A 24,614-nucleotide genomic window follows, 5' to 3' on the forward strand; every position below is an offset into this window, starting at 1 on the left:
TGATCATCTCAAATAGAGGTGTATGAATATAAAAGGACAAAAAAGATTTGGAGTTTGCAAAATAGTGTATCTTTGAACATATTATCTGGATTGTCTATTTTCAAAATTTTCATATGTTTATAGACCTATTTGATTTGAACTATTTTTAGAGTTTAAAATTTTATAATTAGAGATGAAAATAGATTCTTAAGTCACCTTAAGAATTTTTTATGTCAAAATTACAGTTACGATAAAATTTAGAGGTGCACTTTAATGGGTTGTTTAAGGTTGCAACCTTTTGCAAACCACACCCAAGCATAATATATATATATATATATACAAACCACACCCAAGCATAATATATTTATATATATGTATTTATTTATTGGCAAGAAATCCATGTATGGTATCAAAATCATAAAAGCCAAAAAGTACATCTTAAAAACCCATCCAAGATATTGAAAAATCCTCTAGTTCGTAATCTTGACTTCCAGATATATGAACATTGAAGAAAAAAATATTAGTTTTAAAGCAGTACATCTTGTAACTTATTGTGGGGACCCTTAATTTTCAAGATTTTTGAAAGTTGATATATTTATTCAATCTATGCTATTTATAAAGCTTTTAACTTTATAATTACAAGTGGAAATAGATTTTCAGGCCATCATAAAGTTTGCCGCACCAAAATTTTATTTTCTAGTAAGATTTAGAAGGGCCCCTTCGATTATTTGAGGTGGATGCCTCGTATAAGCCACACCCATTATATCGTAGTGAGATTTGGGTCTATTTGGATGTACTCGTTATCATTGATAATTAAAGTTGTGTGCGATCAACTTATACGCAATTTTACCCACGGACTTTTTGAAAATAAATTTTACTTCATTCATAATAATTTGTAAAAGGTCACGTGTTTATCACCAAAGACCTTTAAGATATTCTGATGTCGTGAGGACATGAAATACAAGTCTTCATCCATCGAATGGCGTATGAAGTTAACTTGCCCAAAAAAGGAATGCAGTATGGAGATACGGGCAAAGTGGGAATACATGCATGTCCGACCATCGTAGGCCCTACCCGTGTCACCTCTAATCATTTTTTTTGAGAAAATATATCAAATTATTTATAAAAAAGATAATAAATTTCACGTTTTATCTATATTTTTTAATCTAATTTTAAAATTCCTGTAAAAAAAAAAAAAAAAATGTAATTTTAAATTACAAGTGTTCAAATGAAAATGATATGGATAGACTAACTAACATGTTTTTTTTTGGAGCAGGAAGGCCTCTACTTATTTTTCATTAATAAGTAAAAAATAAAAAGTTCATCAATCAATTATTTTACAAATTTAGAGCTGGGCACCAGTATCAAATCATGAATTAAAAGAAAAAAAATAAAATCTGATGGACGAAAATACTACCAAATGGCAGCTTTTAGATGTGATATAATTTCTTTGGAAGAATATTAACTACCATATTAACCTCACAAAAATATTAACTATCATATTAACCTCACAAAACTAGAGAGAGAAATAAAAAAAATATAGGAGATAAACTATCTACAATTAGATACGTAAACAATTTATTGCAATCGTATATAACCTTCGTAGAAGTGAGAAGCGTTTATAAATAATATTAACAAAAAAATACTGGGTCACTTCTCATAAATTAAAAAAAAAAAAAACAAATCGAAAGTCACTTTCGAATAGGGTAGCACTCTTGCCATCTTGTGCGTCCGTTTGGAAAAGGAACAATAAAGTTGGATGGTGCACATGTGTTGAGGGCGAAATGGCCGAAACCATAAATTGTAAGCAGTTTCCTCGACGAGAGCAAGACGACGAAGGGACCCCCACCCCAACCTTTTATTCGTATGGAAGTCGGCGGAGAGAGAGAGAGAGAGAGAAAGGTATTAAAAGGCGGCTCCTGCCACCAGCTCCCCCAGTCAATGTTCTCCGTTCGTTCTGCCCTCCTTCCAAATGACAATAACATCTCATCCTTTTATGAAATGACACCTCTAGCAAACACACGGTTAACCTTTTTTTCTTCTTCCAAGAGGAAGGCCTTGTCATTTCGGTAAATGAGGTGGGTATTTCAGTAAGTTTGACACAAATGGGAACGCTATAAACTAGCGACTTCATTGGAAAGAGATTCACGAGAGAGAGAGACAGAGATTGGATTTGTGTAGAAGCAGGCAAGGCAGATAGAGGGAGGAAAGGCAGAGAGGGAGGAAAGGCAGAGAGCGAGAGAGAGAGAGGGGGAGGAAAGGCAGAGAGAAAGAGAGAGAGATCAGATTTGTGTAGAAGCAGCAGGAAAGGCGAGGGAGAGAGAGAGAGAGAGAGTGAGATGGAAGTTGTTGCAGTTCGATCTCCGCCTCGAGGCATTGCGGGTGAGTTCCAGTTTGAGAGCGGGTGCTCGACGCCATACGCGAGCGCCCCATCGAGCCCAGGGCGCATGGGCAGCTTCTTCTACTTCAGCGCACCCACCAGCCCTTCCTCTGCTACTTCAATTTTCTCTGAATTTCATGGCGATACACCCTCCGCCACCGCCAATGTCCCCTTCGTTTGGGAGCAAAAGCCTGGAATCCCCAAAAACGAAGACAAACTTGACGACGAATCGTTGCAACAGATGGACAACGCTTTCGAGTTTGATTTCAGCGGTCGCTTCCCTAATGATCCAGCTGCTTCTCTGCCACTTTCTCAAAAGGAACCTCCCTCTGAGACCATGTCCACTGCTGATGAGCTGTTTCATGAGGGCAAAATCAGGCCGCTGAAGCCGCCTCCTCGCCTTGATGAGTTCAGCTTCAACACCGCCTCTTCCTCTCCGCACTCTCCTCGGTCGCCTAGGTCCCCGATCGCTCATGGCCGCAAACTTATCAGAGAAGCACTTTCTGGGTTCAATTCCAGATCCAAGGATTTCGACCCATTTGCCGCTGCTCTCGAACGAGCCACCAAGGGAGAGGAGAGAGGAAGGAGTGCCAGAAATTCGTCAAGGAGGACGAGGTCTCTCTCGCCGCTCCGAATTTTCAATTGGGAAGAGCCTCATGTTTCCTCCTCCAAGCCAGCAACACCAAAGCCAGGAACAGCAACTCCTTCTCCTAAAACCACCACCACTGCTTCTTCTTCTTTTTCCTGGATGGGGTCCAAGAAGTGGAAGTTGAAGGATTTCCTTCTGTTTAGGAGTGCATCAGAGGGGAGGGCGCAGGAGAAGGACCCCTTGAGGAAGTACAGAGTTTTGGAGAAGAAAGTTGTTGAAGACCCAATCAACTCTAGTTTCAGGTCCACGGACAGCGGAGGCGGTAGCTCTCGCAGGGGCGGCGGCGGGGTTTCGCCTCATGCGCTTCACTATAACGCCAGCAGAGCTTTTTCAGAAGAATTGAGAAAGAAGACATTCCTGCCATACAGGCAGGGCCTTTTTGGTTGTTTGGGCTACAGTCCCACTATCCATGGCCTAGCCCGAGGCTTCAGATGATCCCCTGGATCCATCTCTCCTCTCTCTCCCCATTTCATATTCCTATTCATTTTTGGCACATTCTTATTTGTTTCTGTATCTGTATTGTTGTCTTGGAAACGAAACCCTGATGCAAAATTATTCGTTGCATTTGTAAGTAAAGTTGTAACAAAAGTTGCTTCTCCCCCAGTTAGTAAGAAGAGGAGTGTTTGATGTTTATTTTTCTCCCAATAAATGTTTGACGAGGGGAATGGAAATGGACTAAATTAAAGATTAGGAAATTTTTTTAGCTGTAAAAAATTGTAGTGAAAATTGATCATTCCACTACTTCTCACTGTGTCTTGATCAAATTTATATCCAACCTGATTGATGGAGTTTTTTCGTAAGATCATAACGGATGGAGGACATCCGGTTTAGCAGGCAACAGACTCAGGAGCAGTCAAGTGTTGCTTTAAATGATGTCCCATCTTTATTGGCTTTTCCATTTTGAATTCGAAAAAGGTCGGGAGTGAAATGCGGATGGAATGGCGGTAAAATTAAATCATTACGATTTGTAGACAGGGAGGACCACCGTCATGATGACTCCTGACAATTATTGGAAGGGATGGTGTTTTAAAATCTGGTGATTTTTAATCTCGATCATCCATCTGGATGAGCAATCAACAACCCGTTTCTCTCCCAAATTTCCCCCCCCCCCACCTATTTTTTTATATTTTTTTTCTTTTCCTAACTTTACTTGGTGTTTTCTTGGGTCGTCCATAAATTCCCACATCATAAACCCCTATATTACATTTTCTTTTTTTTTTTAATTATCTTTTAGCATTTTTTGGGCTATGACTCCCAACAATCTAACGTGGATTTAAGGGGTGATGATCCAACAATGTAACATGGATCTAAGGGGTGAACGATCCACTCCATTTATTTGGGTTTTAAAACATTGAGAAGGAACTGCCACTCAGGGGAGGAAAGTTTTGGTCAAATAAGTTGTACAACATAATTTATAGTTTAATTATACATTGAGATCATTTATAGTTTAATTATACAAGGTGGTCACAATTATTCTTGACCACTAGATATAAAATTGAATACCTGTATTTATTTCATTGACCAAGAGAAATTTCCAAAAGATAGTTTCTCGAACTTTGTGGCATACCCAAGCTATTAGATTTCATATAAGATGATTGCAAGTAATTGTGATTTCTTTGTATGAAAGGTACATGGTCTATAGCATACAATCCCTTATATTAATACTTCCAATTTAAGCCAAACATGCTAGAATTCATTTTCGGTTGGTCCTAACACTACATTCCTCTTATGAGGGGCATCATTTTCAATCTAGAGGGTATTTCGAGATGATTTCAACATAAAACTTTAAGTAAACATGTAGATATTTCAAATGGAAGTGGTTTGAAAGAAATTGGATTCTATTTGATTATTCAAAAGCTCAAAACAACATAAGCAACCGTTTTGAAATTTACTAAAACCTGCTAACTGTGACGTGTTTTCACAATTTGAATCATAGCTCCCCAATTATACAAAATTTTGACTGGATTTAAACATCAAAATCATAGTAGACACATACATATTTCCAATTTGGTATCATTTGGATGTCATTTTATAGGTCAACAGAGTGCTACAAAACATGAAACTTCACTGGAATTTCACAGTGTAAACATGGCATGTCTCAAATAACAATCAATTACGCCCAAATTAGGTTAGACATTAATATGAAACTTTTTACATCTTATACTAGATGCATATGAGCACCAATTCACAACTTTTCATGATCAACAATAGTAATTTCAGTACTCATTTTATTATAGAATTGGTGGCCTAATTTCCTGAAAAGCAGAGCATATGTACACCCTTTTCTTTTCACAATTCATAGAAATACATGCTTAAATCTCATGCTTTCATGCTTAAGAATCATGCTTTCATAACGAACGGCCTTCAAGGTGTAACGGTACTTTCATAATCCCTCAAATAGTCCACCTCCGCTTCACTCTAAGTCTCCCACAAGGCTCAAAGGGGGTGGAGTTTGGTATTTCAAGAGGGAAGAGTCGGTTCAAAATGTGAGGCAAAAGGGAGAGAAGCGGCTTTTAAACTCTCTCTTATGGGAGGTGGCATCTTGGGCTTGCCAAGTGGCAGCCTTAGTGTCATGCAGCTTGACAAGTGGTAGGGTGGAAACCATGGGCCATGCACAGGGTCAGCTGTGTTGTGCACTCTGCCGTGCAGTTCTCTTTCTTCTTCTCTCTGATTTTACCAACGCATGCATTCCTCCACATGTGTCTCTCTTCTTACCACCGCGTGCACTCCACCGTGCGTGCGTATCTCTCTTCTTACTGCCACCACACTTCTAGTGTATCTCTCTCTTCTTATCGCCGCGCCACTCCGTCGCTCGCACATCTCTCTTCTCCTCTCTTCTTACCGCCGCACGTACTCCGCCACATGCATCTCTCTCTTCTTTTCTCTTTTTACTGCTGCGCGCGCTCCACGGCCGCACGCTCCACAGCCGCTTGCTCTTCTCTCCTTCGTCCCTCCTTATCTTGCTGTGCACTCTATCTGGCAGGAAAATTCTAGGTCGTTACACCTTCTCTCTCTCTCTCTCTCCCTATGCACCAAAAAAAAAAAGGGGGCACGCCCCACTCATGGCCTCTTGGATCTCTCTCTCCCATCTTGTGGTATTATGAGTAAGGGTTGGGGTGCAGTTAAGGAGATGTCATCTCTTTCAATTACGTTATCAAGGGGTTCACTTATGTTTGAGATTGGTGATTGAAAAGGGGTTCATATTCCATTGCTTTGCTTGGTTTAAATTTGCTTTTCAGATTGATATTGAAGGTTGACCATTGATCTCAAGCCATCGGAAGGTGGTGACTCAGTGTGGGGTGTAAGAAGTCCGGTTGAGGTAATCTCCAGTATTTTATTTTGTTTATTGGATATTTATTTATTATGTGTCTTATTCCCTAGTATATGTTGTGTCTTTCTTTGTTATTGAAAGAAAGGTTTTGAATGGCTTCAAGTTCTTGAGATCCTAGTTGTATTCTTATTTATTTATTTTTTTGAAGTTATTTTATTATAAAAGGACTACTTGTAAGTGATCTAAGATGAGAAGAAAAAGAAAAAGAATTGAAAAAGAAAAAAAAAAAGAATAAATACTCCGGCTAGATCACACGAGTCCTTCTTTCATTGATATCAGAGCAAGCTTATGCCCTATTTCTTTTATTTCACCATGTTTTGTGAGTTGGGAATAAGATATAAAAAAACTTAATGACTTTTGTGGTCAAGTGATATACCTCGAGAAGAATTATTAGAATATTCAAACACCGAAAAGACACTCTACATAATGACTATTCTATGTTATTTTGGAGCAGTAATATGAAGAAGATAATAATATATTTTTTTCTTTCATACTTCAATGAATTATGTGTTTTTGAGATTATGATTTACTTGAAAAATTTCAATGGGAGATCTTGGGGGAATTGAGAGTTATGGATTCATCAATGAATGGTGTTAGTTCTGAACCTACAAAATCCATGAACTGTCTATTAAGTTTTGTGAAACTTTCCACCGATCATATGATTTTATTTTTAGCTAAAATTTGACTGTAACTCATTAAATTGAGTCTATTTTAAAGAACAAAAAAATAGTTTCACCAAGAAATTCCTTGTGGTTTGAAAGATATGGTCAATTTATTGAAAGGTGCACAAATGCTATTTTCTACAACGAAAATTGTTTCAATGACTTGGAAGTCATGATTTTATTTTCATTTTTAACAAAATGTTTTATGGCCTACACTAAGTTTTTAGACTTCCATTCAGAGTTTAAAAATATTCATGGAAAGTAAGGAACAAAAATTTTGGATTGAAGAAAGGTCATCCTGAATTTTCTGTAGTTTGGTGTGTATTCATTGAGATGTGAATAACTATATTTATCAAGGACAAGGTTTTAAAAATTGATGATCAAATCTGGAATCGGGCGATTTAGATTGAGAATTGGCCAAACCGTCCCAAATTTATGTATAAAACAGGATCCAGACGAATTGATACAGTAAAAAAAAATGAAAAAATGGTTTGATAGGGCTGCAGCCCTATAGTAAAGCCTCCCCTCATAACACAAAAAATTGTAATTCAAACATTAAAAGACCTTTAAATCAATAATCTCACTACATTTGACGATGAGGGACAATCTCCCATTTTAACTTGTTACCTTATATGGGCATGTGAGGGAGAGCGTAATCCTAAGGTCAAGAGTTCAAACCTCTCTAATCCGAACGTCATTTATTTACCCAAAAAAAAAAAAAATTGAGCATGCACAAACTAATTAAATGACATGTAATTAAAAACTTAGAGTGCATGCAAATTAATTAAATGACATGCAATTAAATTTCTTAATTAGATGACCCACAATTAAATTTGTTAGCATATGGTACGCTAATTAAATTTATCAGCATATGGTACACTAATTAAATTCGTTACCATATAGCACACAAATTAATTAAATGACTAATATAGAAATTATATGTCAGGTTTTGTTACCATATTATTATTATTTTTGACGATCTGGGTCACCTATTTGTTTTTTAAAATATGAGATATTTTAAGAGAGAAAAATAACACTAGCTTATACCACGTTAGAATCTATTTTTCAGGTTGCTTTATCAATTATCCCATATTTGAATTTATTTATTTATTTTTCTAATTTTATTAAAATATGATTGCAAATTTATGTTTCTAAATTCTATATTTCTGTCCAGACTAATTAGTATACATTAAATTTATTTATTTGTGAGGGTCATACCCTTGTGTTTTGAATGACTTTTATTATAATATTGTAATTAATAATTATACTAATTACAATGATAACCAAATCTTATATTTTATTTGTTAATTTATTTACATTATATATACAATGTATTATTTTTTGTTATAGATGTAAATTATATTTTTAAATTAGATGATATTATAAGATAAATTTCAAATTTATTCTTATTTATATTGTAAAATTATTATAAAATATTAATTAATAATTCTAATTTCAATGTGTAATATTATAGTTAGTTAAGTTGTGATAATTTTGAACAAGTAAAGAGAATTACTAAATATTTGATGTGATACTAATTTCACTTTATATAGAAAATTATTTTCTTTAATCCTATAATATGAAAGAGTTTTCTAATATTTTTAAATTATTTTGATGTAATTTTATAAAACTATATCATAATTAATAATTATACATATATATAAACATGCAAACAACATCTCAGTATTTACCTATTTTTACAAAATAATGAAAGTACATAATGTGTCACTCCTAAATTCTTTTAGAAACTAAAAGAACACTATTTTTAGAGATTTATAGTGGTTTTTTAAAGATTTTTTGGGACAAAATTTGTCGATTCCGCCAATTTTCTTAAAATAGGGGCATGGGCGTGACCTATTCAAGTCACCGATTTGGGTATTTAAACCTTGATCAAGCCTACTTAATAGAGTGATATGAAACGTGTAAAAATATATTTGTTGCCATTTTGTGTCTACTTTCAAACAAAATAGGTTTGAAAAGTAAACTCCTTGTGGGTGGAGAGAAAAGACAATTTTACTTGATAGTGTTCATCCTGGAATTCTGCAGTATGATTTATTTTGTGACATGAATGTCAATTATTTATTTCTCTGAAGAAAAGTATTATCTGAAATTCACACCATGGTATTATATTTTGGTTTTGAGTTTAGTGTTCAAAAGAAAATTTTTGAAGGAGCAATCCTTTGTGAATTGAGAGAAACGATTATTTTATTGAGAGTTGCACAACCTGATTTTCTGTTGAGAAAAGTGAATTATGACATGAATGTCATTAAATTGATTACTCACTAAATGGTGTAATTTAGGAATGGAATTTAGAAATATTTTGTATTTTTGAGTCTATTTCAACACTCAAAAGGATTCAGAGATAAACTCTTTATGAGTTGAGAGATATCATATTTTTATCATGGGATGCTCATGTTATATTTTGCAGTAAATTGTAAGATGTGACTGGTTGGGGCCTGATTTTTTCCTCACGTGGATGGTGGGAAAAAAATCCTCTCTTAAACAACCATGGAGGGTCCGCGCGCGCTGCACATTTGCGAGTGTGCGCACACGTGCTCTCCTATGTGCAGATAGGAACCAACAAAGAGAGATATTTTACGACAGGGGTGCGTTTAGGCGCCTACCTCATCGTTTGGGGTTTGGAGACATACCCGGGCAGTTCGCCCTCTTAGAATAGTTGCGGTTTGGACACGAACTTTCCTTAGGCTTTAACACATCACTTCGTTCTCTTATGCTGAAAATTGCGATGAAGATTCTTTGGTGCTCATCTATAAAGGTTCACTCAAATGAGGGGATGGCTGGCAAGAGATAGAACAAGAGGAGAAATAGTGACAAGAATCCCCCTATCCACGTAAACGCTATGAGCTCAAGATTTTAGAGTTGCTAAAGAGTTAGAGCCCTCTTGACTGTCGACTTAAGAAGACTCCACCCAAGTGAGTGAGGGAGAGAACATATGTGTTCCTCACGACTCAACTCCACTGTAAGCGATGGTTTGTGCTGGCTCTAAAAGGTATTGAGTCGAGCATATGTTGTATAGTGGATGCTGTGCAGAGCCGCAGGTTTGCTACGTTGACGCTCGAATCACAAAAGGGGAAGGTCGCAGAGAGAGACGGGACTGCGGGTTCCGCGACTCTGAATGCTTCAGCACGACGAGAAAGAGAGAAAGAAAGGGAAAGGGACGGGATCATGTGTTTGTCGTGGGTCTAAATTGCTACGCAGAGCAAGCAAAGAATGGAGAGAGAGAATGGGAAAAAGAGGAGAGAGAGGGCGCTTGAGGTGTGGCCTAACTTAAGAGAAGGAGAGAGAGATAATCATACCGCGTGCTCAGGATGGGTCAGGGGTATTTTCTCTCTCCTTACCTTTGGATCTAAGGGTTAGAAGTAAAAGACAAGTGGACACAAGCTTAATGCTTCGATTTTGTTAATGAATGATCCAACCCTTTTACAATTGACCTGAACTTATTTATATAGAGAACCCACCAAATAGGGGTGGATGCTCAAAACTAAGCCCAATTATAATTAAAATAAATTACAATAAAATCCTGAATTTAAGAACAATGACCAAAATGCCCCTTAAACCTTTTGTGCTAATGATGAAACCATCCATCTCTGAGGGACCTTTCAACATTGTCAGATCTTGGAAGGTTTTTTGGATGTTTGTGATGGTGGTTCAGATGATCCATCATCGTAGTCTTGATGCTTGCTTGATTTTGAAAAGTTTGTTGTCTTTTGATAGTCTTGGGATGGACTTTTCCCGAGTGGTAAAAATCCAGCTAGATCATGAACTTTGGCCATCAAATCAATGCAATGCATGATGCTTTTAGTCTTTATTTTTATTACAAATTAAAAGGGAGACCGCCACAGTCATTTTGCACAAAGTTTTGTCCATTTTGGTTCTTGCTTGAAGTATTTCTGAATTTGAGAGATCGTCAAAAAAAGCTATTCCGGTGATCAGGCGATCTTGCTTTCTTCAACCTTGGAATTTTCTATTATCCGACCTTAGATTATGTGTAAAAGTTGTACCATCTCGTAGCCCTTCGTGATACGGTCTCATCGAAGTTGACTTTGCGATGATCTGATGTACGGATCTAGAGTTATTGCTTCACGAAGTTCGAGAAGTATTTTTCTTCAAAACTATGATTTCCATGGTTTTAGGCTCATGTTCTCACTAGAAAATCTTGGTTTATAGATCACGTCATGACGCGTGCCATATATCAAAATGACTGGGTTGTCGAGACCTAGCTCATGTCCGAATCTGAGCTTATTCCGACTCCAACGAGCGATGTGTGGGCGCTTGGAGATCATCATGAGATGTAACAAATGCAGCCTCCATGATTGGGGACTGGTTCGGTGAGGGCACACTGCAATAGTGTAAAACCTACTCGTTTATTGTAATTTGGGTCCAAAATATTCCTAGAAGGTCCGATTGTGCCCAATTTGGTCCCTGGGGAATTTTCGATGTTCTGGATGCAATGGCAGTGGTCTGGTATTTTTTTGAAGCCCCTAGCATGGGTTGTAGTTATAAGGTCTCTTTTTGGCATGATAGTACTCTTTTCAAGATTGCATAGTTTTAGGCTTATTTTGCAGTGTTCCCTTGGTCTAGTGGTATCTTGGGTATCAGCAGGACCAAGTCATCACTGACTCTCTCCTTATTTGTACCAGGGATGTAAGTACATAAAAAATGACGCATAATAACTTGCCCCAATAGATGCTGCGCTTCAAGAGAATTAAATTGACTGTCGAAGTTCATCTTTCAAATCCTTACTAAGATGTCTTTATTGCCTCTCAACAAATATTTTTCTTCTCAATCATCGACATCAGCACAATCCTTGAGGTGGAGATCATGCTAAGCTTCCTTCTAAAGGGGCGACCGAGTGGACTCTAGCGATTGGGGGCCTTGCTTAAGGTCTTCCTTCCCAATGCTACTGGAATCCTTTTCTTTTCTGGAATAAAGGGGAGGAAGGATAGAAAAAGAGATAAACTGGAGGAGAGAAGATGAATGAAAAAGTCTGACCGAGTGGCTAGGCTGACACGTGGCAAGACTAGCATAACGATTGGTCTGGCGTGGCAACTAGACGGGCATGGTGACTCGGACCAGCACAACGGCTATACTGCTCAACGACAAGATTAGCATGACAGCTGATCTAGCGCAATGGCTAGTTTGACACAGCAGCTAGACGGACAAGGTAACTCAGACCGACACGACGGCTAAACAGCTCAACGATAAGACTGGCATGACGACACAAGGCTCAACCTGCCCCCTAGTCAAGCAAATAAAGAGAGAAGAGATGATGAGGAGATCATGCTCGACAGTGTTCTCTGTTGTACAAGATAGAGAGGAAGGAGAAAGAAAGAAGTGTCACGCTCGGCAGTGTGTGCTGCCGTACAAGACAAGAACGGGAAGAGAAGAAAGGGTCACACTCGGCAGTACTCACTGCCATGTGAGATAGTGGGGAGCAAGAATGGGTCGTGCTTGGCAACGCTCATTGCCGTGCATGACAGAAGACAGAAGGAAGAGAGAGAGAAGAAGATGAGAGAAAAAGAAGGGAGAGAAAGAATAAGATCTTGCTCAACAGTGTACACTGCAGTGCGAGACAGAGAACGAAAAGAAGAGAAGGAAAGAAGAGAGAGGAGAGAGAGAATTGTACTCGATAGTGTACACTGCCATGCGAGACAAAAGAGAGAAAGAAAGAAGAGAGAGAAAGAAGAACGTGTTCCACAGTGTGCGCTGTTATGTGAGACAGAGGAGAGAGAAGAAAGAGGAAAGAAGAAAGAGAAAGAAGAGAGAAAGAAAATCGTGCTCAACAGTGTAAACTATCGTGTGAGATAGAGAAGAGAAAGAAGAAGAGAGAGAAAAAAGAGAGAAGGAAGAGAGAGAAAGAAGTTCGTGCTTGATTGTGTATGCTGCTGTGCGAGACAAAGGAGAGTAAGAAGAAAGAAGAGAGAGAAAGAAGATCACGCTCGACAGTATGCGCTGCTGTACGAGACTGAGGAGAGAAGGAAGAAGGAGAAAGAGAGAGAAGAGAGATAAAGAAGATCGCACTCGGCAATGTATGTTGCCATGCAAGATGGAGGGGAGAAAGAAGAAAGAGAGATAAAAAGAAGAGAGAGAAAGAAGATCGCGCTCGACAGTGTGTGCTATTGTGCAAGACCGAGGAGAGAAAGGAGAAAGAGAGAGAAAGAAGATCACGCTCGATAATATGCGTTGTCGTGCGAGACCGACAAGAGAAAGAAGAAGGAGAAAGAGAGATAAGAGAGTACAAGAAGAGAGAAGAGAGAGAAAGAAGAGAGAAAGAAGGGAGAGAGAAAGAGATGGAAGAGATAAAGAGATAGGAGAGAGAGAAGAGAGAAGGAGAGAGGAGAGAAAGAGAGAGGAGAGAAAGAGAGAGGAGAGAGAAAGAAAGAGAAAGAGAGAGAGGAGAGAGAAAGTTACTTATGGCTACCCATCCAAATTTTCTCTCTCCTCTCTCTCTCTCCAAGCTGTGCCCCAAACCTCAAGCAAGAAGGACTTTTTTTTATTGATGGGAGCTGGCGTTTTACATGTAGATGGTACATTTCTTATATATAAGTGGGACCCAAACATGGGACCCAAACATGGGTGTACAATCAATTTTTAACCTACTTATTGAAATTTAGGCATTAAAAGATTTAAAGAAAATCTAAGAAAATATGTCAAAATGATGATTTTGCCCCTACACCAACAATCTGAGTAAATTTCAAATTAGTACTCGTAATGGCCATTCAATCGTGCGAACTTTCCGTGGTTGATTCAGGGCTTTTTCGGTCACCATCCGGTCGAAAGATTATTGTTTTCTTGATGAGCTCGAGAATACGATCCTTTTGGTACCAATTTCGAGCCATGGATCTGAGTTTCGAACCATGATCATGATGTGGCAAAAACGTGGAAAAACATGCAATCTTAATTTTAAGATTCAACGTGTTTCTCAATGTTTTTTGCTGATTTCTTGATTGTAGCGTGACGAACAAGTTTCCACAATCGTTATGCAAAAAGAACGGCTCGATTTGATGCCTGGATGACCGTTTTCCAAATTGAGAACTTTGGTCGGAGTTTGGATTCCGATGGCCGGAATTGCAGCAACTTCAGACTCATCATGCATCAAATCTAACTGTCCATCACGGGCGAGGTTCGGCTCATATGAAGCCTCTGACCTAGTGCTCGTAATGGGTCTGGTTTGAGGTCGGTCTGATGCGCAACCACTGTAATATGGGAGCTTGATCGGGGAGACGTGTGGCTGGAATTTCCTTGCAACTTTTGGGTTTTTCCGACAAACTTCTCTCTTCAATTTATCCCGGGTCGAGCCATGTCACCATGCGTGCCACATATCAAATCGACGGGGTAGACAAGACAAAATGCTCTCAAATTTTGGGCTCGATCTGACCCGGGATGGAGAAGATATGACCTTGTGAAGTTTTCCCTCAAATTGGTGATGCACAGTTTTCATTAATGGAACATGGTTGGTCGAGGGCGCACCGTAATAATGTACGGCTTACCCATTTTGAGTAATTTGGTCGTAACTTGCTCTAGAAGCGTCCAAAAGAGTCGCAAACTAGGACCTAGGGGTTTTCGACCGTTCTGAACCCAATGGCGATGGTCTAGAGACCATCTGACCCTCTGATAATGGTGTTGTAGTTCAAAACCCATTTCAGCATGATAGAGGCAAGATTTCTTGAAACTGTTTTGACATCTGCGCTGCCTAAAACTCGTCCGATTGCGACGAAATTTGGCAAGTGTTCTTAAGAGACTCTTAGGCATGAATTCACATATTCTTGGGCCATTATGAGACTGTTGGAATTTTCACTTCAGATCAATGCTTATTACCCTGCGGGTTCTGTAGTCTACAGGTGCTTTGGTACCCGTGGTCTTAGACCGCATAGTGCTCTCTCATTATTCGCACTGGGGATACAAGTGATGGAAAATCACCTCAAACATATGGATTTACTACCGAGAAGATTAGTACGGTTGAACCTTTGTTGTTCTAGACGGTTTTGCATATTGTGAAACCAACGGGCATTGACTTACTTATTACATAAGCCTTGCTATACTACCTCAAGATATAGGTATAAGAATGTTGAAAATGTATATGTTATATGTGCAACAATTGAGCCAGAGCCGTTATAGTTCCACGATTCATTTTTAGCTGCTTGGATATTTAGATATACAAATAATCTATCATGAAAGATCTAGATAAACAAATATTCCAGTAGGAGCATTGCTAGTATTTGACAAGCCAACTGGAACAGTAGACTATAATGTTGTTCACATATGGAACCCGAATGTGTGGCACTGGTTGTATGGCTACAGAAGGTAGTAGCTTGATCGAAGAACTCCTTTGAGCCCATGAAGATACAACCCCATGCAATGAGGGTACGCGATGAACTTTTGTGACAACAAGTCCATAATTCACGATGCGACATAAAAGATGGACTACGACCACGTTCAAGATGATATTTGAACAACAAATAGAAAGTGGTTCTGCCTCCATAAATCCTTTTATAAAAGGATTGATGGTAAAAACCATGATTAATGTATTGAGAGAGAATAAGTGAAAATTTCTTGAGAGACATATTGTATTTGGGAGATCTTGAAATTAGATATATATCTATAGAGGTAATGATAACAGACCCTCTAGCAAAGGGGCTTGCACCTAATGATTTTGTGAGACATGAGAGAGAGGGATGAGGATGAGAGAAAGTGAGGAAGAGAGAATGTAAGGCCTTCAAAGGCCAAGTGGGAGATGTTGGGTGTGTGTGGCCATTAAAGGCCTTATAAGTGCTTGTACATGAACTTATTGATATAGTGAAACATGAATTCAGTGGGAGTGAGACCATACTAAGAAAACGAAATGATGTTTGCTGATATCAGACTGTGCTTAACGTGCTACGTCAGTCAGGCTGGGAAAAACCCAAGCTACATGGGCATAAAAAAACAAATCGATAATGGTTATGATGGGTCATCCCTTGATGAGGTCGGAATATACTCGGATGAGTGAGCTAAAGTACTGTGTGACCCTTATGTGTAATGGAGGCCTTTAGAGACGGGCCAAAACCTCATCCGTGTACCTTCACATGACATGCACATTGATAGTTGTTTTTGGGAAAGTAAACTACCTTTTAGGGTGAAGCGTGTACATGTGCGAGAGATAACCCCTATGCATGATCGAGCACTGGATTGCATCAAACTCTCGGTGACCTTGGTTCATCTTTAGGGGAGAACCTAAAATCCATAGACTGGGACTACGATATCTTGCTTATTGGCTAGACTTTGTTGACCCCCTAATGGTCCCCTGCATGGACTCTGGGTCATGGGCAACACTAGGTCGGTTTGAGAAAGTATGTGTAGTCTGTGGTCTATAGTTGAAGGTGGAGTACCCTAATGCATATTTATTCCTAGATCATATGGATCATTTTCCCATCAAAGTATTTAATTATGTTCATTGTTAAATAGCTTTGAGAAAGTGAAAAACTCTATTTAGCTTTCTGGGGAAAGGAGACTTGTCCAAGTGCTACAAGGATTAAAAGAAAGTGGTACCAAGATTTAGACATTCTATAAAACAACCATTTCTGGGACGATGTAGTCTCACATTCTCCATAACAACCAAAAAAATGGGAGAAGATTGTGCACGATTCCTGGGTAAATTTTGCTCAGTTAGACTTTTGAGTTCAAGGAAAATCTCACTAAACCCCTATGAGTATTATTAATGGTGTTGGTATGTTGGTGCATGTGTGGCCATCAGCCTCACACATGCCATATATTTATCTTTGATCAATAATTTTTTAAAATATTATATTTTATACATTATTTATTTATTAACGGGATTTTAAAGAGAAAAAATATTTTTTTAATAATTAGTGGATAACTCTCCTATCTCCTTGATTATGAGGGCTACTTCTAAGATATTTCAAAAAAGAAAGCCGAATGTTGGAAAACGACCTCCTATTATCTCTTTATAAAACTATGTTTTATAAAGATTTATTTGTGTGATATATAGAACAACAACATTGTTATCAAAGTATGGATTTCTTTGTGAGTTCTTCATCTTCTTTTCCCAACATTGCTATCAGAGCTGGGTCTAAGTTTCATGTTCTTCTCTATTCGGTAATATTTTCTTTTGTCTACAAGTTTCCTATAATATTTTTGGTGATCTTTTCTTAGAAGCTCATTTGATGTTCTAATTAGGGTCCCCCCACTTTCTCAAAGGGTCTTTATTTCACATGTGGCTTCTTCAAAATATCTTTCTCTCTCTTCTACCACTTTAGTTTCTACAAGACGATTCTCTCTCCTAGAAAATCATAGTTTCTAAGGGCTTTCTCATAAGCTTGATCCCTTGATAGTTTGCACAATTCTGTATATCTATTTTGTTCTTGTAAATAGGTACCGCAATACTTTTCCTCAATTTGTTTGGCATTTTATTTGTTCTCAACAATTTGGTGAACAGCTTCGTCAGTCAGTTAATGCTAATTTCTCCCATGCACTTCCAAACCTCTATTAGGATACAATATGGTCCTAAAGCCCTTCCTATCTTTTCATTCTTTTCAAATTTTCTTTCACTTCCGACATCTTAATCCTACAAATGTATCTATGACCTTTGTCATCACTTGTACCAACAATCCATTCTACCACTATGTTTCGATTGTGTTTATCATTTAATAATTTTTAAAAATAAACTCTCCACCTTTCGTTGACCTCGTCATCCTTCACCAAGACCCTTTGATCCTCACTGTTAATGCATTTAATATGGTTTAGATCCTTACATTTTTTCTATCTTACTCTTGCTAATTTGAAGATATCTTTTTCGCCTTCTCTTGTTCCTAATTTATTGTATAGATTATCATATCCCTTAAGCATAGCTTTACTTACTATTTGTTTAGCATTTTTCTTAGCATTTTATATTCTTCTATGTTTTGATCGTTTCAATTACACAACCAAGTTTTATAACATGATCGTTTTTCCCTAATGGCCTTCTAAACCTCATCATTCCACTACTAAATTTTCATTTATTACATTATATATATAATATATAAATAACATATATCATATTATATATTTATATTTATATTATTAATACATATTTGTATTAGATATAACTTATATAATATATAAATATCATATATTATATAATATTATATTTTATAATATATATTTATGGGATTGTATATAATGAGACCATTTACCTTTGATACAAGGTAGTCACAATTACTACAACCATCCGATGTGAAATTTGATAGCTTGGATATGTCACAAAGTTCAAGAAAATTTCTTTTGAAGTTTGTGCTTAGTCAATAGAATAATTGCAGCTACCCAATTTCACATCCAATGGTCAAGATTAATGTGACCACCTTGTACCAAAAGGTGATCTCATTCTATATTTCCCTATATTATATAATATTGTATGTTATGTTATAATGTATTACATTATATTATGTTATATATAATACAACTATAAATTAATAATATATGTATAATACATTATATTATATATTATGTTATGTTATTTATATTATATAGTTATATTTATATTGTTAATATATATTTGTTATCAAACACAGGTACCCAAACTTCTGTAACGTTCCTGCAAGTTATTAAACATAGAAACTCAAAACTTCTTTAAACTTCTGAGAAATTAACATTCAACCAGCCATAATGAATAATAATATAGGTGAAATCTTAACCGCTAGAGTTTTCATCGGGTAGTTCAAAATATACATCACTATCTGAATTTTAATATTATTTCTATAAATCATATAAAGATACAATTTTGGATGTATATACTTGACACAATTGCGCACCATATAAAAATATAAAACAAATACTTTCAAAATTTTAAAATGACCAAATTACTCCCATCATTTTTCAAGAATATTTTTGTCATTTTATATTTTCGAAATATTTCTTTTATATTTTTATTTGTACGCCCTATTTTTTTAGTACACATGCCCAAACTTTAATCATAATCAAATTTCTTAAAAAAAAAAGATTAAAATTAAGATAGTGATATATATTTTGAACCACCTAAGGCCTGGCATCTCCTCGTAATGCCAAGCAAACACGTCCTGATTGGCCTTCAAGAATTCAACGTATTCTCTGTTTTCCTGGGACGTCATAGCCGCAGAGATGAAAGTGGGTCTCGGATTGGTTTCACTACCTAGGTTTATTTCCTTCAAATCATCCACCGGGGCCTGTCCGCCGTCTTCTAGAATCTCCGGCACCTCTTCTATTTCCTCGTCGACTATTGACAACTCATCCTCAGGGTGGGAGTGAGTTTTTGAAACCTCAGACGTCAGTTCTACCAGGGGGCCCTCCCGAGTCTCTTCCCGCATCCCGATGTCAGGGGCGGGCTGCCGGGGGGACAAAGTAGATTCTTGTGACACTGTTTTATGCAGTATTTGCTAAAAAGAGGACGACAACTGTGGGGGGCTCAAATGCCCCCACCTAACCATGGTCTTCCTTCTTGCGATATCAAGTCGATGTGGCCTCGATCATGGCAAATGGGGCCAACATTTCCTTGTCGTTGTTTAGACCTTGGTTGCTGGTCGTCTCATACTTAATCTTTTTCATAATACGATGGCCTTCGGGACTGTAAAGGTCCCATCTGGGCGTGACTGCCACCCTCAACGAGGGGTCACCCTGAGGTCTGTTTGGCCAAGCTGCTCATGTGCCCTCAAAGCAGACCTTGATAACAGGGTGCGTGAGGCTTTCAGAGGGGGCCACCTCTTCATCTCACTTTTCCTTCGTGTTCTTACCTGACGGAACAGGCTCGGATTCTGCTACTTGGTCGTGATCACCTGGTTTTCTTATGGCGGCTTCTGATAATCTTCGACGAAAGAGCAGTCGGGAGTGGGTCACCCGTTCCTCACTTTAGGGTGGCAAGGACGAGGTGTTGATGGGGAGACACTCGCCTATTTAGCTGGTGAGGCCGTTGGGCCTCCCGCATGCACGTGAGTTTGCTTTGAGGACCTTTGATTGTCTTGAAAGTCGCATGGCGGTCGGGGGCCAGCCTTCAGACTGCCCCGAGTCGTGGAATTGTCATGCATGGCATGGGTCGCTTTCGTGCCACCAGCACCGTGTCTGGGCCAACAGTGACCGGAGACTGTTTGAGGGACCGAGGTAGTTCATCGCCTGCCCCGATTCACTATTATGGCGGTAAGGCCGCCAGAGAGCTTATGGACATGGGTGTGTGCGGTGAAGTAACTGCGCAAGCCGGCATGGAGCTTGCTAGGTAGTATGTGCATAAGGGCACCAGTGTTGACGACGCCCCATTGTGAAGCAGGCGGGCTAACTTTCTGGCTACCCACGGCAACGGTGGTCCCTTCGAGGCCAGCCGGGTGAGGGGGAGTGGCCAAGTCGCCCTTGCAACGGGAACTAAGGGGCTCCCTCTTAACACCAGAAGAGGTGGGGCAAGGTGCTTGAGGGCCCGTGCCGCGAACTTTCCCAGTCGAGGTGGGGCTAGCTGGGTCAGCATAGCTGCAAAGAGGACACACAGGTGAGGGAGGACCAAATAGTCGAGCCTCTCCATGAGCAGTCGTGGGAATGGGGATGTTGAACTCCCCAACCCGGAGGAAAGAGAGATAAGTGGATCCCATAGCAAGAGTAGAAAGAGGGGACAGAGAGATTGGTACCTGGAGATGGCTCGAGCCAATGATAGGGTGATGCATCCCCAATGGAGTCGTCAGTTGATGTCGGTGGGGTCCTGGTTTCCCTCCGTGGGGGGGTGAGGAAACCCTCTCCCGAACAACTGCGGAGCTACGACGCGCGGTGGCCACTCGGGGCCTCTTACTTGCGGATAGGGAGCCAACTATGAGAGATTTTTATGACTAGAGGTTTAGGGACGCGTCCGAGCAGATGGCCCTCTTAAAACAATTACGAAGCCCTCCGGCTGCTTGTCAGCACGGTTTAAAAGGGAGCCCTCCTCAAGTTCTCAATCTATCTCTCTCTTTTCACTCCCTCAATGCTATAGGGATGGGATCTTGATGTCTCTCCTCCCTAGATGCCCTTCTTCGAAGGGTTTGCTGACAACTAAAAGGGGGCATGGATATAAGTCAAGGGAAGAGTCCCGCAAGTTAGGACATGTCCACGGGCTCGTGGATAAACGGGGGCTTCCGCACAAATGGGGTCACGCACTCAGAAGTGGGAGGAAGAGAGAGAGAGAGAGAGAGAGAGAGAGAGAGAAGGAATGACCCGACTCAGGGGAAATGGGATGATCCGTGCGACCGGGGTGTCCGCAGGACCTCACACTCAGGGATACCCTCCCTCTCAAAGTTTTCTCTCTCTTCATCTCTTCTCTCCCGAATGGGCTAGGGGCTCACAGAATAAGACAAAGCAAGAATGAACTAACCTCGATTCTTCCCAGCTTTTGGGGTATTAGAGTTTCCAAAAAGGGAACCTTTTGGATGGACCCTTTTACGAATGAGTTAAGCTTGCTTATATAGAGGATTCACCAAATAGGGGTGAATGCTCAAAAGTCAAGCTTAATTAATCAAGCTTAATTACAATGAAAATAATTGAAAACAAATCGAAAATTAGATGCAAATAACCAAAATTCCTCTATGATTGTTTGCTCAAATGATGAGACCGTTCCTGCATGCAGGTTGCTCTACCATGGGAAGACCTTGGAAGCTGGTTCTGCAACATGCGGGAATTGTTCAGCGTTTTCAACAACATATCTTCATTCTTCTTTCGAATGTGAGCATTTTGATGCCCTTCAAACGTGTTGTGGTGGCCTTCTTCCCCAGGGTGAAAGTCCGGCAAATTTTGTGGACTTTGTTTGCCGACGCATCTCCTAGCTGCGTCGCTTTAGCTCCTGGCTCTACTTACAATTCAGAGACGAGTTTGTTGCAGTTATTTTGCACCAAGTTGGCATCGATTTGGTGCAAATTTGAGTCTTCAATTATTTTGGAAGGTTAGCAGAGAAAGGGATTCCGGTGACCGACTGGATTTGCTTCTTTGGTGACCTGAGGACTCGCCTTCATCGAACAAAGGAATGAATGCAACGAGTCATACCAGAATGTAGCTATGTGAGAGGTGATTCTTTTGAAATCTTCCTCTCTCCAGTCCATGGCCTGGATTTTGAGCTATGCTTCACTGAATTTGGAGCCTGCTGGACCTCTTTTCTTTGTCCTAGTTTCTCCGACTGCTTTCCTTTTTAGAGCAATAGGGGTTCCCGATCACGCCATAGTGAGTGCCTTAGGTCAAAATGACGAGGCTGGTGTGATATAGAACATGTGAACATTTGAGCTCGGTCTGATTTCAGCGTGGGTTGGAGAAGTTGCTACCGGAAAACCTTGACATAGCCCCATTCCGGGACTGGTTTGGTGAAGCCGCATTGCACTAAGGTAAAACCCATGAGTTGCAAGACCGCATGAGCATAGACGCTTTTAAAGGGGTTCGATTGAGCCCAAATTTGGTCCTCAGGGGTTTTTTAATATTCTGAGTATAATGCCGATGGTCTGGTGCCGTGCTGCAACCTCTCTCATAGGGCTACAGTGGTGGGTCCTTCTTTGGTGCAAGGGCACCGCACCCATGTCACTAGGCTAGAGGCTTTATTTCTCAGCACAATCATGTCTGAGCGTGTTTCGTGAACCCGCGAGACCAAACCATCACCGGCTCTCTCCTTATTCGCACGGGCTCATGGAAGTACATAAAAAATGATGTACAACAACCCTGTGTGGGAGGAAGTGTAGGTCACCTTTCTGTTGGGATGAGGTTGGTAAAATAAGGCTTTTAAAGCCAGAACAGCTCAAAGTCGGCAGAAGAGTAATGCCGATAACCGAAGAAGGGACCTCAAGTTTGAGGTGGGTGATCGGGTATTCCTGAAGGTGTCGCCAACTAAGGGTGTTATGAGGTTCGGTGTAGAAAGGAAAGTTGAGTCCACGTTATATTGGGCCCTTTGAGATTCTACAAAAAGTTGGAGACATGCTATATCGACTTGCCCAGCCACTCGAGTTGGCGAATATCCATAATGTTTTTCATGTATCTCTGTTAAGGAAGTACCAGCCTGAGCCATCCCATGTTCTGAGATATGAACCAATTTCGATCAGAGAAGACTTGACCAACATCGAGCAACCTATTGAGATACTGAATCGAAGAATGCAGATGTTGCACAACAAAGAAATTCCTCTGGTCTGTGTTTTGTGGAAATACTATTCGCAGGAAGAATCGACCTGGGAACAGGAAGATGAAATTAGGAATAACTACCCCCATTTATTCGATTAGCAGAAATATGATTTTGAGGATAAAGTCCTTTTAAGGGGGGGATAATGTAAGGATCGAGATTTGTTCGGCTTGAGAAGGCGTCGTGCATGCATGAGATGTTGTCGTGCATACAAGGGAAATGTCGTTGTGCGTGTAAGTTTTACCGCCTCGCATGGCAATAAGAGATAGAAGAAAAGAGAGAGCGCATGGCAGTGTGAGCACGCGACAGTAAGAACACGAGCGACAATGGGAGAGCGCGTGGCAGTGAGAACGCGTTCGGCAGTGAGATAGTGCACGACAGTGTGAGCATGCGGCAATGAAAACGTGCACGGTAGTGAGAACGCACAGCGCTGTGAGCGCACGGTAAAGAGAGTGAGCGACAGTGTGAGCGTACAGCAGAATGAGTGTGCGGTAGTGAGAGTGTTGTCGTGCACACAAGAAGAGAAGAGTGCTACCATGCGCGACTTGGACGAAGAAGACACCGCCGAGCACAATTCTTCCATGATTATCTGCATGCTCCTTGTGTGCTAAGTGGAACTTGCATATTTCTCTTTTTGACAGTTGGCCTTTGCATGCTACCAAGGAGGCCACTTGTCATTCTTCTATTGCCACCCCCTCCCTTTGGCCTATTTAAGCCCTTCTCACTCCTCCTTAAGCTTTTGCTCTCTCTCTCACGTCCACCCTTAGATTTAAGAACTTGAAGACACACACACACCATCTGTGGAGCTTGGCCCTTAGAGTACACTAGGAGTCCTTGCAATACTGTAAGTGGAGTCAATATCCATGTTTCATGCCTGTTTGATGCATGATTCGTATGAAAATTAAGTAGAAAAATGGAAGTGGATCTATTTAGTCATGTGTGCACTTCATTTTTCCAGAATTCTTATGCTTCTTTGAGCAACTGTTTGAACTTTGAGAATACTTCTGTTGGGTATGAAATTCTGTTTAGAAATACCTTTTTTAGTCGAATTGAAAATGGAAAAGACCCCATATCACTATCTCTTTTGATTAAAGAGTTATGGGCCATTTACTAAGATATGCCAAAATTGTAATATGAAAATTCCAGGGACTGTTACATGTTTTGTAACGAGTTGTTGACTGACCAAATCTTATCCAAATGAACTCAAAATACTTTGAAATAAAATATGTTGAATTTAATTCGAACTTTGTTTTGGAACCATGTCAAAATTCTTTATGATTTGGAAATTATACTCATTTTTCCATGAGTGTGTCACTGCAGTAGTTGCAGGAGTTTCCAGGGACTGTTACATGTCTTGTAATGAGTTGTTGACTGACAAAATATTATCCAAATGAACTCAAACAACTTTTAAATGAAATATGTATAAATTTACTTCGAAATTGTTTTCGGAACCATGTCAAAATTATTTATGATTTGGAAATTGT

At 39.5% G+C, this 24,614-nt stretch overlaps 2 protein-coding genes across 12 annotated transcripts in view; one reads left to right on the forward strand and one right to left on the reverse strand.

Moving 5' to 3' along the window:
• Positions 1 to 2,126: 2,126 nt before the first annotated feature.
• On the forward strand, positions 2,127 to 3,722 carry LOC18424777 (uncharacterized). Its single transcript, XM_006829351.4, has one exon. The coding sequence runs from the start codon at positions 2,319 to 2,321 to the stop codon at positions 3,441 to 3,443; it is 1,125 nt and encodes a 374-aa protein (XP_006829414.1). The 5' UTR covers positions 2,127 to 2,318; the 3' UTR covers positions 3,444 to 3,722.
• A 1,399-nt stretch (positions 3,723 to 5,121) lies between these two features.
• The window catches only part of LOC18424775 (C2H2 and C2HC zinc fingers superfamily protein), a 61,243-nt gene continuing 41,750 nt past the window's right edge, over positions 5,122 to 24,614 (reverse strand). For all 11 annotated transcript variants that reach the window (XM_088863928.1, XM_088863917.1, XM_088863923.1 and 8 more), the window contains one exon: positions 5,122 to 5,984. The gene's annotated coding sequence lies outside the window, so the exon portion shown is untranslated. The remainder of the gene's footprint in view (positions 5,985 to 24,614) is intronic.

This window comes from Amborella trichopoda, chromosome 4, assembly GCF_054954075.1.
Source record: "Amborella trichopoda isolate Santa Cruz 75 chromosome 4, AtrichopodaSantaCruz75HAP2 v2.0, whole genome shotgun sequence".
Classification (NCBI taxonomy): domain Eukaryota; kingdom Viridiplantae; phylum Streptophyta; class Magnoliopsida; order Amborellales; family Amborellaceae; genus Amborella; species Amborella trichopoda.